The 17,884-nt window shown below is 34.2% G+C and overlaps 1 protein-coding gene across 2 annotated transcripts in view; it reads right to left on the bottom strand.

Annotated features, from left to right (window-relative positions):
* LOC118200565 (soluble guanylate cyclase 88E-like) overlaps nt 1-17,884 on the bottom strand; it is an 81,235-nt gene that overhangs the window by 31,550 nt on the left and 31,801 nt on the right. For both annotated transcript variants that reach the window (XM_085807001.1, XM_085807000.1), the window contains exon 4: nt 17,572-17,701. In XM_085807001.1, coding sequence (XP_085663127.1) covers nt 17,572-17,701 — 130 coding nt within the window. The remainder of the gene's footprint in view (nt 1-17,571; nt 17,702-17,884) is intronic.

Here is a 17,884-nt window from a genome sequence, read left to right as displayed (position 1 = left end):
GGACTAGCTTTCTTTAGCTGTTTTGAATTACGTTCTATTGGACATTTCAGTAGTTAAAAGATAACTACTGTGAGATAATGTAATACTGCATGATAATTTGAGGACATTTAATCATATTTGTTGAGATAATAAATTTTGTTCATTTTTCATCGGACTTGTGCATTCATTTCGTAACGAACCCGTACGCGCGCAACATTAATAATTAACATAGCAATAACATATAATTTCAATTATACTAACCAGAAGCAAAATTCTCAACAGCAGCTATTTATTTAAAATGCTGACATTAACGAAACATTTTCGACATGCAATGATGTCACATGCCATGGCTTGTTTCATTCAACGTCAGAATATGATGATCGTATATAATAATAATGCATTTAATGTTTGGCAATGCTAATTTTACTTAATATTTTGTTAAACTTACAAATTTTTGATAACAAACTCTACGATTTGAAAGCGATCAGTGGCAACACGCTTCGAAATAAAGCATTTTTATCCACAGCGACTGTTGCCACTCGCGAAAATGAGCGTTTTCAGAGTTTATAATAAATATCTTGGGTGATTAAGGCCGTACGAAGATGAGAATGGTCGAAATGGCTTCCCACAGATTTTTAGAATCCGGGGGGTATCCTTTTCGACACTCAACTCCCTGTCGTTCCAGAGGAGATGATGTTACAAACAGATAGACAGATGCCCACAGATTTTTAATAGTACAGATGTACCTGAAACTGCTTTCTGGCAATCAATGTGAAATAATATGAGAAAAGCACTACAGCCGAACATTAAAACTATACAAAATTTTAATTTTAATATTAATTTAAAAAGACTATTCTGAACATTTGGAAGGAACCTGATGCTTATCTATCACCAAGCAATAAATGGTTTTGCATTATTGTACGAAATTTCTTTGTCTTTTATAAAATAATAATGAAACTTTCACCACATCTGTTGAGCAAAATGAAAGGTGATACAAAAATTAAAAAGCAGGTATTTTAAACGTTTTCCCGATGATGGCTGGGATTATCATTACCAAATGTTAATGTAATTTTGATAATAAAATACCTTCAAGGAGATCTTATTCACAAATTAAAGAAAGAAGTTTTTAATACATAATTAACAATTATTAAAACAAGCACATATCTTAATTTTTTTCCTAACGCAAACTTAATGTTCTTAATGTAAAATTTTAAAATTTTGTTAGTAAGACTGTCGGGTTTAAAACCACAAATTTAAGAATGCTGTAAATTATCTAAAATAACTTTCAAACTACGTAATTATGAATTGTATCAATAGATCAGCAAAATAACTTGAAGCCATGCAGTTTTGGATTACTGAACAATGGGAATTTACTCCAGTGTTACATGCTTAAGAAAAGGATGGTTTTTGTCGAAGGTTTCGTTAGTTTGATTACGGCAAAGCCTCGAAGGCTACTTCCCAGAGAGGAGTGATGCCTTCGTGGAAGACATTCTAAGGAAAAATGGCTGGTATACTGATTACACATGGGATAAAAAGCGTGAAAACGCCCATGCAGCCAGCCATGTTTGCGGGAATCGAACATCTGACCGAACTGCCAGTGTTCAGCGACTTTCCCGCTTGGTCGCTGGTGCTCCTGTTTTTGTCGAAATTTTTTTAGCAAAAATGATTCATATTTACGTTACGTAAGGGAAAATCACTTTAAATTTCATGTAATTTTTTTTTCGATCATCGACAGCAGAACCATAAGAACTTTGCTATTTTTGTTGGAAAAATATCTTGGAAATTGAAATGGATAATTTGAGCAAGAGCAAAATGAGGATGACGACAAGACTATTGGGACTCTTTGACAGAAGAATGTTATGGAAAGAGCAATTTACTGAAAGAAAATAACGTAATTTTAGCCTTATCAGAGATTTCATTAAAAACTTGGTGTATTTCAAATTATTCCTATTACAGAAATTCACACAAATTTTTGCAATATTCTTAGAGAATATTGTATATTATAAGAAGGTGAAGTTCATAACATTACAAGCAATAATGTTTTGTCTCTGAAGAAAAGCATCGTATTTTTTCGAACTACAAAAAAGCATTTCTGGAAAATCTATTACAATTTATGGAATAGTGCAGAGATAAAAGTTTTTCATTTAACTTCGAAAAAGTTATTTTTGGCAATATTCCAACTTCCTGAATTAAGCATCATCATCAATATTCTAAGTTGAAGCCACATTTTTCTCTTGCCTTCCTTGCAAAAAATATGAAATCATTCATAATAAGGATGATAATTACATTTGAATATCCAAACGATCTGCTCATTCCCAGTACCAATTGAATTCTCATTTGAAATCCCATAGTATTGTAATTTTAGAAACCTAAATTTAGGCTCTTTTCAACGAGTCTCAGTTTTTTTAAAATAAAGTTGAAAAACCGATAAATTATTTCATAAATGCTCCACGATGTTAAAGGATTAAAACTGTCAAAATGCTTTAAAGGTTTCACTTTAATGTTTCACTATAAACGGCTGAATCACTTTTCATATTGTTGCCACAAAATATTATCGCCCTGCATTATATTAAAAAATAAATAATGTGTGTATGTTTCTTGCAATGTGAAAAAAGATACCTAGAGCCACCAAATGTTGAATAACGTAGTCCTCCACCTGAACATGGGCACCTGGAAGCCCGAATCTTGAATTCGTTTTATTATTAGCCCAAAGGAGCAATTTGCCCAGAAGGGCTATTAATTTCATTTTCAGTCGCCCTCTATAAAATGGCGTTTCGCTTTTCAAATTATTGCCACCAAATATTAGAGCCCTGCATTATATTCAAAGAAATTAAGTAATGAAGAATCTGCATGAATGTATGTATTATTCTCGCATTATGAAAATACAACGGTACCTAGAGCCATACAATTTTGAATAACGTAGTCCTCCAACCGGCACTTGGACGTCCGAGTTTTGAATCTTTTATTATCCATTTCAGGTTTTGTAAGACTTTAACGAATTCTTGATTAACGAACTCAACGATTTCAAAGCGAGCAATGGCAACACTGTACGAAAAAAAAAATATCTCCAGCGCGCGAAACTGTACCGGAAATTCTAAACATATTTTACGTTATTTTGTGGTATTGCTATTGGTATATTTAATTATGGCAAAGCACACTAGGACTATCTGCCTAAGAGGAGGGATGCCTTCGCGGAGGACTTTCTAAGGGAAGCTGGATCGTATACACGTTACACATGGGGAAAACCACGAAAATGCCCATGCAGCCAGCCCGTTCGCGGGATTCGAATCTCGGACCGAACTACCAGTGTTCAGCGACTTTACCGCTCGGCCGCTGGTGAGCCCGATATTGCTATTGAATTGAATTTTATGGTTTAAGTGCGAAGAATATGCTGTTTAATAAATACAGGTAACACACAAAAAGTTGAAGAAACCCCTTTGGGCGTAACCGCATTTACCTATCGGATACTTTTTTAAACTTTAAAGAATTTTTGATTAAGAAACTCAACGATTTCACAGCGAGCAGCGGCAACGCACTTTACGAAATAAAATGTTTTTACCTCCATCGCGTGAGACCGTCCATCGGAAATTCTAAAGATATACTGTTTTTAAATATTTTTAACTGAAAGGGGCGTTGGCCCAAATGCTGTCGAAACGTGTGTATGTGTAAAGGGGAAAAATGGCCCTCTAGGCGTAATATAAAGTCTGAAAGCTTTCAGGTTTTTTATTCTTTTTTTATTAAATTTAATTTTAAATATTTGATAGGAGTCACGTGATTTATTCTCGTCCCACTAATATGCCAATTATGCATTTACTAGTCTACAGACTTCCCTAGTCTTCCCCTACACTTTGCTAGTCTACAGGCATGAAATTTTTTCATAGCTATGAGTTTTGATATTTTTTTATGATGATGTCTGCAATGATCGAGTTTATATTTTTAAAGATAAATATAAGCATTTAAAATCAGACACTTCGTAAAACCAAAAGTATTTTTATCAACACAAAAAATAATTTTAAATACGAAATAACTATAATAAATTTGGATATTAAATAAAAGCGGAACTAGTTTCAAAATTATCCCATACAGTTTAAACACGTACAAAAAAGAACAGAAGCTTGTTCCTCAGTTTCAAAATAAAATTACCGAGTAATACATCCTCATTCTGAAGGACAAAAATTTGAAATGTTTAACGTTTTGTCAGCAGTTTCATATGTAAAACGCAGCAAGACATACAGATGGGATATCATTTTCCGATTTTTACATATGTTTAGCAGATGTACATCTCAACTACTGCTCAGAGTTTTGTAATAATGTTTCCTTTTGAACACAGGAGTAGCTAGAATTTTCAGCGCGCTGGGAAAACTGAGGATTTTGAGCCCCTTTCTGCGTTCAGAGAATGGGAAAACATTTGCATTCTAAAATTTGTAGCATCAATTGCGCCCTCTTGCCCCACCCTAGCTACGCCACTGCTTTTAAACTAATGGAGAAGGAAAACAAGTATTTTTAAGATCATAAGAAGCAGGAAACTATCTCAAGAAAGAGTATGTTAGAGACCGTAAACTAAGAGTCACAAGATGATCATATCTAGTAATATCTTCATTCAAACTTTCTGTTAATAATAAAAAGAATATATAGAGGAGAATTTGATAATTATAGAAGCATTTAATTCCGGATAATCACAGTTCCCACTCCTTCGGGGGGAAAAAGACACCCCCCCCAATTCACGTGAAACAGATTTACATAGTACATTACATACATTTAGACAGATTTACGAATTGCAACTAATTCGACATTGAAACTTTTTACGTTACATCGCGAGTTTAAGCTAGACAGATTTACATAGTAACTTGGAAAATTGCAGCATATATCGCAACTAATTGGATATTGAAACTCTTTACGTTACATTATACAGAGGCAATTCGCACTTTTTTTGTCTATAATCTATTGTATATGTTACCGGCAAAGTATAAAACGCCGAATTATTTTAGGCAAAGCATGAAATTAGAGAATTATTATATAATTTACCTAGACATTGTATACAATACCTAGGCATTCTACAGAACAGTGTTGGCGAACCTTTTTGCAGCCGTGTGCCCCAAACTATTTTTTCGCGGGGGGGTGGAGGGGCGTGCCCAAGATCTCTGATTAAATCCCCATCGGAGAGCGATTTGCCATGTTTTGCCAGGCAAAGTGAAATTTGAAAGCTGGCCGTTGTTAGATTGTTTTAGAAAGATAATTGCCGAAACGAACTTTCTCGTAATTATAATTCCTTAAGGGGACTCATAAACCTGACTCATAAACCTTAAACCCCTCATGATCTTGGAATATGTGACCGTTGCAAGAATTGAGATATTTTATTTATTTTAAAAGCAATTACTTCCAACTTTTTACAGCTGACTAAATAATATAGCTGCTTTGGAAACTAGTAACCAGAAAGTTACTGTTGGCACAAATATTTTTGTAATTTAATTCTCTTTGTGACAAAATATTTCGCCATGTTTCCACCTTGCGCGCATGATATTTTAAAAATGGCTAATGGTACATACTTGAAGTTTGATGGAATTCTTTATATGGGCACTATTTTCTAACTGAACCAATAATCTGATGAATATTTTAATATTGAAATATTTTATGGACGAAAACATTGCAGATTTTTTTAATAAAATACATTTTATAAACTCAACTCCAAATAAAATAAAAATTTAACAATAAATTTTTAGAATTTTAGGTTCACAGTAGTTTCCAAATGTTATAAAAGCTATATATTAAATACGGAATTAAATTATAAAACAATGTTTTAAACCGTGCGCGCAAGTTGGAAACATGACGAAAAATGTTGTCACAAAGCGGATTAAATTATAAAAATATTTGTGGCAACACAAATTTTCTGATTACTATTTCAGAAAGCAGCTATATTCTGTAGACAGCTGTAAAATGTTGGTAGTAATTGCTTTTAAAATAAATAAGTTATATCAATTCTTGCAACAGTCACCTATTCGAACATCTTATGGGTTTTAAGGTGTATGAGTCCCCTTAATTTCCCTTCAATAAACACCTTCCTTTCAGCTTCAAGTTCGGCAACAACCTTGTGGTTGGAGTTAAAGTGCCGTCTGACACTAGATGTGCGACACACGATATTTTCCCCGCACAAAATGCATAATGCTTTAATATTGCGTTTAATAACTTCAAATGATTCTGTCCAGGTCTCTTGAAATGATCTTCCACTATCAATTTTAATTTTGCATTTTTTGCTGCAGTTATATGTGAGGCTTGAAGACCTGGAGTATAGAAAATCTACTTAACAATGGAAGTATTAAAACTCACCTGCTGTCTTCAATAAATTTGAATTCGTTTATAATACCTTAGCTGCTTCAACTTTCGTGTATTCTTTGCCATGTAACAAGTAATATGATTGGCCCAAACAATTGAAAAGTTATAAATTTGGTCAATAAATATGTGTATGATTTCTATAACGATATATGAAAATCTTATATCTAGCCTTAGGCCCTATGTCAGTGGAATTTTGGGATAAGTAAGTGAAACGTTCAAGAACAGACTAAAACACTTATTAAATTACATAGTATCATTTTGTGATTATTAATTAAGGAAGTAATATTTTAGTCGCGTGCCGACTGTGGCACGAGTGCCATAGGTTCGCCATCACTGCTATAGAATGAAAAATGCCCTTCAGACAGAGTATGAAAAAAAGGTTGCGATAAGGCTATTATTTAAAATACGTTCATTCCTCTAAAATACAAATGTTATTTTGAAAAATTAATGAAACATTGCCATTAAAAGTGTTCTTCGAAATATGTAAAAAAAAACGATAGTGAGGTAATCTTGATGCAGCGTAATAAATTTGTACTTTCTATCTGGCTTAGACTGGGAATCGGTAAGATCTACCTGACAACGGAAATTAAATTTAGAAACAAAATCATAAGTTTCACATCAGTGCCCTTTTTAATATTTTTTTTTCCCTGGGCTCAAAAAGGTGGTTGTTACAGTTCAATATCATTACGTGTAGCATAATTTTTTTTTATTGGTTGACAGTTCTTTAGACATTCTGTCACGTCGTTCCTGTGCAGTACTCAAATGAGTTTTCGTGAAATACTAAAAATAACTCAGCGCCGTGACGGAATACTGCATAGTACTGACGCTTTCCTTAACAGCATAAATGGATGTACTTTTGTTTTCCACAAACATCACAACCTAGCGATTCGGCCGCCAGTAGTCCCGTGGTTCCTTCTCAGTAGTCAATTCGGCCTTTTTATGTCATTTATTATCTTCTGGTAAGTGATTTCGGTTCTTCGAAAAAAGTGGGAAATGTATTTAACACTTTGCCGGTTTGTCATTTGGTATTCTATAAAATGCCTAGGGAATGTGTGATATATGAATCGTTCCATACATTCCCGGCTAGTTTGGGGCATTCTATAGAATGTCGGATTTCATGTTTTGCCGGTAAATATATATAGAAATATTTTACCTAATTTTTTTGTTTTAAAATGTCCCTTTTAATAACCCTTGTTCTTCACTTATATTTCCATGTTTTAATTTCAAAGAGAATAAAGCCTTTTTTAGTATCGAAAGAGGCATTTTCTCCCATTCTTTGTGGAACAGCTTTCCTAAGTCCAAGGAGGAATGTAGGTCGACGGTTGGACAATTCGTTTTTTAAAAGTCCAAAAGCGCAAAAATCAGTAGATGATACATCAAGAGATTTAGTGGGAATATGAATGAAGGGTGTGGCCTTGATATCGTTTCTTGTGCTATTTTTTCTAGGAAATTAACAGTGGATTTTAAAGTGCGACTGCTTGTTTTGTCTTGACGCAGTTGTACCGATTGATGGCACTCTGAGTAAACAGAATGTATTTCATATCTAAAAACTGGGTATGAAATATATACCTGATAATATGCGGACTTGACTTTAGCAGTTTTCTGCACTCTTTAAATTGCTGTTACATCGAAAACCAGCAACAATCATAAATCCCTTTCTCGAGATTCTTTGAATTATGTTCTAAGATTTTTTCCTTCTCTTGGATTATGATAAATGGAACTATTTCATTGCGGTTATATAAATATACTCAAGATTCATCTATTGTGACAACATTTTTTTATTTTTGTTCAGATAAATGTTTCTCAAAGAATTCTGCAGCGCGTTCCGCTTTCCGCAATATGTTGTGGAGAAAGACGACGAACGTTACGTTTTTTCGCCGTTTTAAGATTCAAATCAGCATTAATCACTCCTTTTACAGTCGGAACTGAGCACCTTAATGATTATGCAACTGTCCTTTGACTTCTCAGATTTTAATATTTACCTTTGTAACATTCGAAATCTTCCGTTTCTTCCTTTGATATTTATTTCCTTGGACAGTTTTTCTCTTTGAAGCCAAACTTTCACCTTTTCACCTTTCTTATTGAAAATATCTATCGCTGCTTTAGATACCGAAACATCATGGCTTTAAAGCGCTTTTTACAAATAAATATAATAATAATTTTCATCGGAAAGAGTACAAACTTAGCCTTCCTCCACTGCTTCTTTAAAAGCACCAGTTTGCATGAAAACGAAATTGTCAAGTAGCAGACGATAATTTAGACTTTTAAAAATACAGTTACGATTAATTTTTTTTTTCAAAGCAGGAGATTTTTTATGTCAAAACAAAGTATTCTAGTAAATGTCTCTATAATCGGCTTCAATGACCAGAGATGCTCAAATTACACTTAATTAGACGGTATTACTATTGTTATTGCCCCTTTTCATTGCAGTGCATTTCAGCATATCCAAAGCATATCTTCGTATCATCACCATCGTTATCGCCATTTTTTAATAAATGAGCGTTAAGTCTCAGTACAACAAGTAACCACGTTCTGCGGTCTAATGCCAATTTTTAAACTTATATTTACACAGGCTATCAAGTTTCTCTTTTGTCCTACCGTTCTCCTCAAAATCAGCTTCTCTGTCACTTTCGTTTTTCCCTTTAGGGACAGATGTCAATGTTACTCATGAATATACTTCATCATATAAATATCATAAAGTTGTAAGATATTTTGCAAAATCCTTCAAATAAGAGCACAGCTTAAATTGCGCCGGCTCCGACACTTCAGTTTCTGAGGTAAATCGTAATTCTAGCCGGAGCCTTAAATACAACTGCTTCAAGCCTTCTTTTGTATAACTGAAACAATTTCGGCAGACAACTTTTATTTTAAAAACAAAGCGATATGGGAATTAAGCAATTTTATGCTAAATATTCAAAAAATTGCATCAATAGTCAAGCGCATTCGTAACTTTTCTTATTGCTGAACTTTTGGGAATTATAATCTATGATTTTGTAATTTTCTACCCGATACCTTGTTATATTTATAAAAATAAACATAATCTGAAAGCTTTCAGATTTTATATTACGCCCAAAGGGGCGTTTCTTAACGTGTTCTGTGCTACCTTTATTTATTAAATATCATGTTAAAAGCGCTTAAATCATAAAATTCAGTTCAACAGCAATCAGTGGCGTAGCGAAGGAGGGGCAAGGGGCTGTATGATGCCCCAGACGCCGCTCGCAGAGGGGCGCAAAATGGTCTCCGAACAAGATTTTCCAGAAAATTTAAGTTTTTATTTCGATCGATTTCTGGAACATATATTTAAAATTAATGATTGTAATATAATTACTTATTTTGTCTGATAAAATGTGTAATAAAATGTTTGCAGTACTACAACCAAATATCACCGCATATAAAACGTTCTTTCTGATCATTTTATTTCTCTAAAACAGAGATACATTTCTATTTTTTTAAACGAAATGCACGTATAACTCCCGTTTTTTTATTTTAAAACGATAACATGTCCCGAATTTCTCAAACATATCCAGTTTCAAAAAAACCGATTCCATAGTCTGGAAATGATATTTTGGGAAACTCGTAACGCTTCCGCGACAATGTATTGCGTTTGATTATCCTGGAAACGACTGATGGTCTTTCTGGTTACCGATTGAACTAAATCATTTTGCTGAGACATCGTATATTCACTGCTACAAAGCATTCAACACATGTCAGTTGTTTTTAGTCTCCTACTAAAAAGGAATGCTGCAGGTCGCTCCTTACTCCTTATCTAAAACGCATAGTTTCCGACGTCACAGATTAGATTTGCATATTCCCAACTTTGTAAACGTTATAATTTTACTTTATAATCTTTTCTATTTCCTTTTGTTAAAAAGGTTGTCGATTATATGGTTATTTTAGACCAAACTTGCAATGTTCCCCAATTCTTTTGAGCAGTGAATGTCTGCAAGATGTTATTCCGCAGTAGAAAAGAAACTGAACCTAAAACTCCATTACAGATCTATGGAGAAAATGTCTTTCCAAACCAGAGTAGCACTTCAAATACTCCTTATTATTTCATTATTAATGCTAGCTATGAACGTTCGTTCAGCAGATTAAAATAAATTTTGACATATTTACAATCAACGATAGGACAAGATCCGCTAAGCCATCTAGCATTTCTAAATGTAGAAAGAGAAAAATTTTAAATGCGCAGACTTTGATGAGGTAATTGATAAATTTGTTTCATCCAAGACAAGAAAAATGTATACATAGTAATTAATTATATTAATGTATTATAATACTATATTGTTATTAATAAATATATCTACTTATCTATAATATATATTAAACTTTTAATTGTTTAAAAACTGTACTTTTTTAAAAACAGTTGTTTTAATAAATAAGTAAAGTAATACCTTTTACACTAATCCTAGATCATCGTATGTCTGCTTTTTCCGCCGACACAAATACATTTCCGAATCCAATGCTAGTGTAGTTAGGTGGTGATTGTTCTTAATACATTTTACAGTATTTTATGACAGATTCAGCATTTTATTATTATTTGCATTATTTTCTTATTACGAATATATTCTATACATTATATTACTGCAAGTGTTTTTTTTGGGGGGGGAGGCGACAAAAATGTATTTTGCCCCGGGCGCCAGTTATGCTCGCTACGCCACTGACAGCAATATCGCAAAATAATTTTAATTTTCGATACAAATTCACGATAAAACTCCCCCCTTAGTGTTGCGATTGCTCACTTTTAAATAGTTGAGTTTGTTAATCAAAAATTCGTTAAATGTTTACAAAATATCAAATAGATAATAAAACAAATTCCAAGTTCAGGCTTCCAGACGCCCATATTCGGTGGAAACGTAGGTAATTCAAAACTGAATGGCTCTAGGTACCGTTGTTTTATCACAATGCGAGAAACGTACATACATGTATGCAGATTCTTCATTATTTCATTTCTTTAAATATAGTATATGGAAATTTCCTGTTATGTTTTACCACCAAACCTCAAATTCCATATCACAGATTATGTTCTTACTGCATTAATATAAATATTAACAAGACATAGTGCACAATAAAAATTAAACTTTATTTAGGAACATCGCGCATACTCCCCGACAGCCTGCCTGTTTCGCTCTGCTCGCTACACGTAAGAAAAACTTCTCCTCTAGGGTTGCCACACTTATCGGAGGGCGCAAGGCGCGCTCCTTATCGCCATCACCACAGAGTTTCCCCCCAGTTCCTTTAATGGCTATTCAAAGGAACGACATAGGTTATGAAATTATCTCAGAGTATCAGTACTGTCGGGTATTTTTACATGATTACAAAATTAAAATATAAAATTAGAAAAGATCAAAATGAAATTCAATATATAACAAGGTATTGACACATATAATAAACATGAAATAACAAGAAATATGTTAAGATATGAATTTAAAAAAAATGTTTTAAATTGTTATGTAAGAAGCAAGTTTCTTAGGGAAGTGAACATGTCTTCCCGATCTGGTGACAGTTTGTGTCTTAGAGAGTTCGTTTGCAGATTTATTCTGCTGAACTGTCTTTAAGTCTTTATTTGTTTTCAGTTCAGGCAAATTAGAGTCCGAAAGCAAATAGGCTGGTTTCACACGGTCTATAGACACAGTAGATTTCAGACCGTTAACATCAATTGTGAAAGTTTTGTCCGTTCTAGAAAGGACTTTATGCGGATTTCACCCAATTTTTGATATGACGTTTCATATCGGGCCATACATAACGAGAACAAATAAGCTTCGTAGTAGCTGCAATTCCTGGATGTGACAGATTATGCAGATGATGAAAGATGAGTCTGCGAAAGGAATTCGGAACAAATGGACGAGGAATGTCTCTTGATATGTCACAAAGAATATTACCATCAGAATATTGGCACGGTTTAAATTCCAGTTTCAAAGATGATGTGTTGTTTTTGAGAAGGTCTTGTACCTCCGGATCATGCCGTTGAGCTTCCGAAAATTTTTTTAAATCCAAAAATGGAGATTTTGTTATGGAATCAATTTCGATTCTTGAAAGAGCGTCAGCAACGACGTCTTTTGAACCTTGCACATGCCTAATATCAGTAGAGTACTGAGAAATAAAATCTAAATGGCGCAATTGTCGAGGTGAACATTTATGAGGGTTCTGTTTAAAAGCGTATATTAACGGTTTTTGATCCGTATAAATTATAAAATTTCTGCCCTCTAACATGTGTCGGAATTTCTTAATTGCAGAATAAATAGAAAATAATTCCCTATCGTACGCGGACCATTTCTGTTGACTTTTACTGAGTTTCATAGAGAAAAATGCTATAGGATCCCATGCTTGTTGAGACAACTGCATAAGTGTGCCGCCGATTGCGACGTCTGAGGCATCTACCCAGATGCTTAGCTGGGCTCCGGGAATAGGGTGTCTCAAAAGGGTAGCCTGAGCAATGGCATTTTTGGCAGCAATAAAGGCTTGTTCAGCATTCTCGTTCCAATTTAATTGTGGGGATGAATCCTGAACACGAGAACGAGATTTCTTTTTATTAATATAGCCTTCTAACAATTTTATTAAAGGAGAAAGAATATGTGCTGCTTTAGGTATGAAACATCTATAAAAGTTAAACATGCCTAAAAATCGGCGAAGCTGAGTGAGAGTGGTAGGTTGAGGAAAATCTAAAATACATTTGACTTTGTCAGGAAGAGGTTCAATTCCGTTTTCACTAAGGTGAAAACCTAAGAAATCAATAGACGTTTGACCAAAGGTGCATTTTGAAACATTTATGCAAAGTCCATATTCCTGAAGTTTGGAAAATAAAGCTTTCAAATGCCTGCAATGTTCCTCAGAATCTTTAGAGGCTATGAGCAAGTCATCGACGAAAGCGTAAACACCTTCTAAATCCCGCGTGACTTCATCTATAAAACGTTGAAAAGTCGCGGATGCATTGCATAAGCCGAATTGCATACGGGTACTTTCGAATAAACCGAATGGTGTGCATATGGCGGTTTTGTGGATGTCGGCTGGGTTAATTGGTATTTGATGGTATGCCTTAATCAGGTCGACATGACTAAAAATTTTAGTACCGTGCAATGCAGCAGTAAAATCGGCTAAACATGGCATAGGGTATTTGTCTTTTATTGTTTGAGCGTTCAATGCTCCATAATCTCCTACAGGTCTCCATTCCAGACTTCCCTTTTTTGGAACCATGTGAAGTGGGGATGCATAATTGCTGCTCGAAGGTCTCAAATGCCCCAATTGCATCATAGTTTGAAATTCTTGTTTTGCTATTTTTAAGCGATCTGGAGCTAACCGACGAGGTTTTGCAACCACAGGTGGACCTTTAGTTATGATATAATGAACGGTGTTGTGTTTAACAGGTTGGTTAGGATCTGGTAATCTAGTAACTGAAGGAAATTCTTTTAAAATTTTGTGATATGGTGTATCACTAAATACAGTTTTTACTGAATAAATGCTTGCATTTTTCACGCAACCGACGGTTTTAAAATGCGTTTTTAAATCTTTGAGACATTTGTTTCTGAGATCAGGCACCAATTCAAAGAAATGGAGAAAATCTGCTCCAAGAATGGGTGTACTAACATTTGCTATAAGAAATGTCCATGTAAACTGTCGTCTTAATTTGAAATTTAAAGAAAGTGTTTTTTGACCATAAACATGAATAGTAGAAGAATTAGCAGCGAAAAGTGTTTGTTGGGACGAATTCCGTTTTTGAGAATTATTTGCTGGAAGTAAGGACACGTCAGAGCCGGTATCGACCAAGAAGGAAAGGTTTGTTCTACGGTCACGAACGAACAGGCGACGTGAAACTTGAGGCAAAGAATAAGTCGCCTCTATTCTTTGCTGGTTTCGTTTCCCTGTCATGAACAAGGTTTTGTACATTTGTCATCTCTATACTTTTTCCCAAAACGTCTATGATACCAGCAAACAGAATAATCTCTCCTTTTGGAATTGCTTCTTTCCTTATTGCGATCTCCGCGATTTGGCGAGCGACCACGAGAAAGAGAAATGCGATCAATACGTTTGTTTAATTTTTCTATTTGTTTAAATAATTTATCCTCAAGAGACTGATCGACTGTGCGAGAAACGGCACAAGTCCCTGGGGTTGGATTTACTTCTAAAATTCTGTCGGCAATTTCTGCAGCTTTATCTACAGTTAAATTGGAAACCGCTGCCAAAATAGACTGAACAGTCGAAGGAAAACTTTGAAGGAATAATTCTAACATTAAGTTATCAGGAACACTTAAAGATTCTGCTCGACGCTTCATATTTCTAAGCAAATCGGAAGGTTTTCGAGAGCCTAATTCTTCTCCAGATAATAACTGGCGAATTTCTTGCTGAGAAGATTCTCCTGAACGATTTATTAACTCAGTTTTGAGCTTTGTATATGGATCAATAGGGTCTGGTTTCATAAGTAAATCCCGTACTATTGATGCAGTATCTGGAGGAAGATGAGCAACTATATAATTATATTTAGTAATGGATTCTGTGATAGGTTTGGGGGTGGCAAGAGCAAAGGTACTTTCACACATAATAAACCATAAAGATGGGTCTGATCGGTTATAAACCGGAATTTGGACGGCATGAACATCAGACATTGTGCAAGGTTTTTAAGCCAAAATAAAAGCAAAAATTTAACTAAAGAAAATTAAATTAAATGATAAGTAGAAAACAGAATTATAAAATGATCTATAATTACTACTCATCTGTGATCCGGAGGACGAAAACCGATGTAATCCATTACTTCTGGTTTGGAGATCTTGAGTGATGGCTTGTAGTCAAAACCGAAAGTGCTTGAGAACTGTTCATACGATTTAACACAGTCCGGGTCACCATTATGGAAATTTCCTGTTATGTTTTACCACCAATCCTCAAATTCCATATCACAGATTATGTTCTTACTGCATTAATATAAATATTAACAAGACATAGTGCACAATAAAAATTAAACTTTATTTAGGAACATCGCGCATACTCCCCGACAGCCTGCCTGTTTCGCTCTGCTCGCTACACGTAAGAAAAACTTCTCCTCTAGGGTTGCCACACTTATCGGAGGGCGCAAGGCGCGCTCCTTATCGCCATCACCACAAGTACAGGGCTCTAATATTTGGTGGCAACAATTTGAAAAGTGAACCGACATTTCAAAGCAAAATGCCAAAACGAAATTAATAGTCCTGGGCAAATTGCCCCTTTGGACCAACATATATAGCTCTAAAATCGATTATAAATTCCGAATTCATGCCTATCTTTTCCTGCGGAGGAAACGCTTTAACGAAGGTTAAGATTTTTAAGGAAAGAAACCATTCACATGTCAAAGGCTTATTTTGCAGGTAGTGCAATAAATTAATGAAAGCTGGTGAAATGCTTTGTCCCCGAAAGTATTGACAGTGATTACCTCCGTCTTCCACGTCCAGTGCTAGCGATCTCTCATTGCAGAACGTCTGTGAGCTATGTAACCAAATACGGGGGACAAAAATTGTCACTTATGCAGACCTTACATTTATTCCCATGTTATTCGCACATAAATTCGGTCGTTATGGGACCAGATTCGGGGAAAATATTTTGGGCCAGTTTCATTCTGCTTGGCAGTTAGAATTATAGTGGCAGGGCATCGCGGTCAGAAAGCGTTGTCTGATTTCAAAGCTACAATTCTCTTTCAAAATTTCTTTCCATACTCGCATATTGCTTCTAGCATTCTCCATTTTCCCAGTGACGCTTTAATGCATTTACTTTTTCTACAGGCGTGCCAGAAAAAGAAGTCCCCCCCCATTTGAAATTGTACGGTGTACTGTATATTTAGAGTCTAAATTCAGCCGGAGGTCAGCTGAGCTATTTCTTAATTTTTTTTTTTTGTTTGAAATTGTAAGTCGAATCGGAGCCCCAAATAAGACGAGGTTCGATGATACATTTTTATTTAACTATTTATAATTACTTTAGTAATTTACTAAATTTTTATTTATAGCTTTATATTTATATTTATTTAACATTAATTTCATTATTTTAATTATTACTTACTTTATTAATTTTTTTACACTTCTTTCTGATGGCCTTCTAGAGGGTTCCGGAACTTCTGATTTTAGAAATTAAGCCATAAGACACGACGTTTCTTCTGATTTTAGAAATTAACATAAGACACGATGTTAAATTTCGTCACGTTATTCTTGTTATATTCATATCTTAAGGAAATTTAAAGACTGAAGACGTGCAAGAGAAATTAATCGATGCACCACGAAATATAAATGACCCTTAGGGGACTCATACACCTTAAACCCCTTACGATCTTAGAATATGTGATTGTTGCAAGAACTGGGATATTTTATTTTAAAAGCAATTACTTCCAACTTTTTACAGCTGACTACATAATAGGAAAGTAGTAACCAGAATGTTTGTGCTGACACAAATATTTTTGTAATTTAATCCGCTTTGTGACAACATTTTTAGTCATGTTTCCACCTTGCGTGCACGATATTTAAAAAATGGCTAATGGTAACTACATACTTGAAATTAGATGGAATTCTTTATATGAGCACTATTTTCTAACAGAACCAAAATCTGATGAATATTTTAATATTAAAAAATTTTATGCAGGAAAATCTTAGATTTTTTAAATAAAATACATATTTATAAACTCAACTCGAAATAAAATAAAAATTTAACATGAAATTGTTAGAATTTTTGGTTCCCAATAGTTTCCAAATGTTATAAAAGCTATATATTAAATATGGAATTCAATTATGCAACAGAATGTCTTAAACTGTGGGCGCAAGATGGAAACATGACGAAACATTTTGTCACAAAAAGCGTATTAAACTATAAACATATGTGGCAACACAAAGTTTCTGATTACTATTTTAGAAAGCAGGTATATTATGTAGTCAGTTGTAAAAGTTGGAAGTAATTGCTTTTAAAATAAATAAGTAATCCCAATTCTCGCAATGGTCACATATTCGAAGATCTTATTTGTTTTAAGGTGTACGAGTCCCCTTAAGAGGTAAATAGACCAATGACGTATAACTATAAGAAAGATTAAAACCCACAAAAGTAAGATAAAAGCATGTATGATAACGTATCTTACGTATAATTACTTACAACTATAATAAGATAAAAGCCTCCAAGTAATAGCTCCTATAAGTAAGATAAATTATAACTATAATAAGTGTTTTATCTTATATGCTTTTATCTTACTTTTGTAGTCCTTTAGCTCATAACTATAATGAGATAAAAGGCAGATAAAAACCTACAGGCAAGATAAAAGCCTACCTTCTCGTATGAAATCTCTAGCCTTGCTCCATGTTGCCATCCAGCGAGAACGATTTCTCTACTGCTATCATGAAGACAAAGATCGGTGAGGTAGAGTCCCACTTCCTGCATTTCTTGAAGGTTACTCAGCCTATATTCATTTTTATATAACAATAAAAAAGATACAGTTTAAAAATTACTTATGCATAAAGATTTGTTTAATTTTTCATTTATTTTCACTCTCAGAAATCCTACCATAAAGTAAATTTTTAGAAGAAACATTTACACAGAAAATTAGAAGCAAATCAAGGTTGTTAAAAAAGTACATATATGT

The sequence above is a fragment of the Stegodyphus dumicola genome, chromosome X1, assembly GCF_044657685.1.
Source record: "Stegodyphus dumicola isolate Sdum_Otavi_A_Nest chromosome X1, ASM4465768v1".
Classification (NCBI taxonomy): domain Eukaryota; kingdom Metazoa; phylum Arthropoda; class Arachnida; order Araneae; family Eresidae; genus Stegodyphus; species Stegodyphus dumicola.
This window is presented reverse-complemented; position numbering and strand designations above follow the sequence as displayed.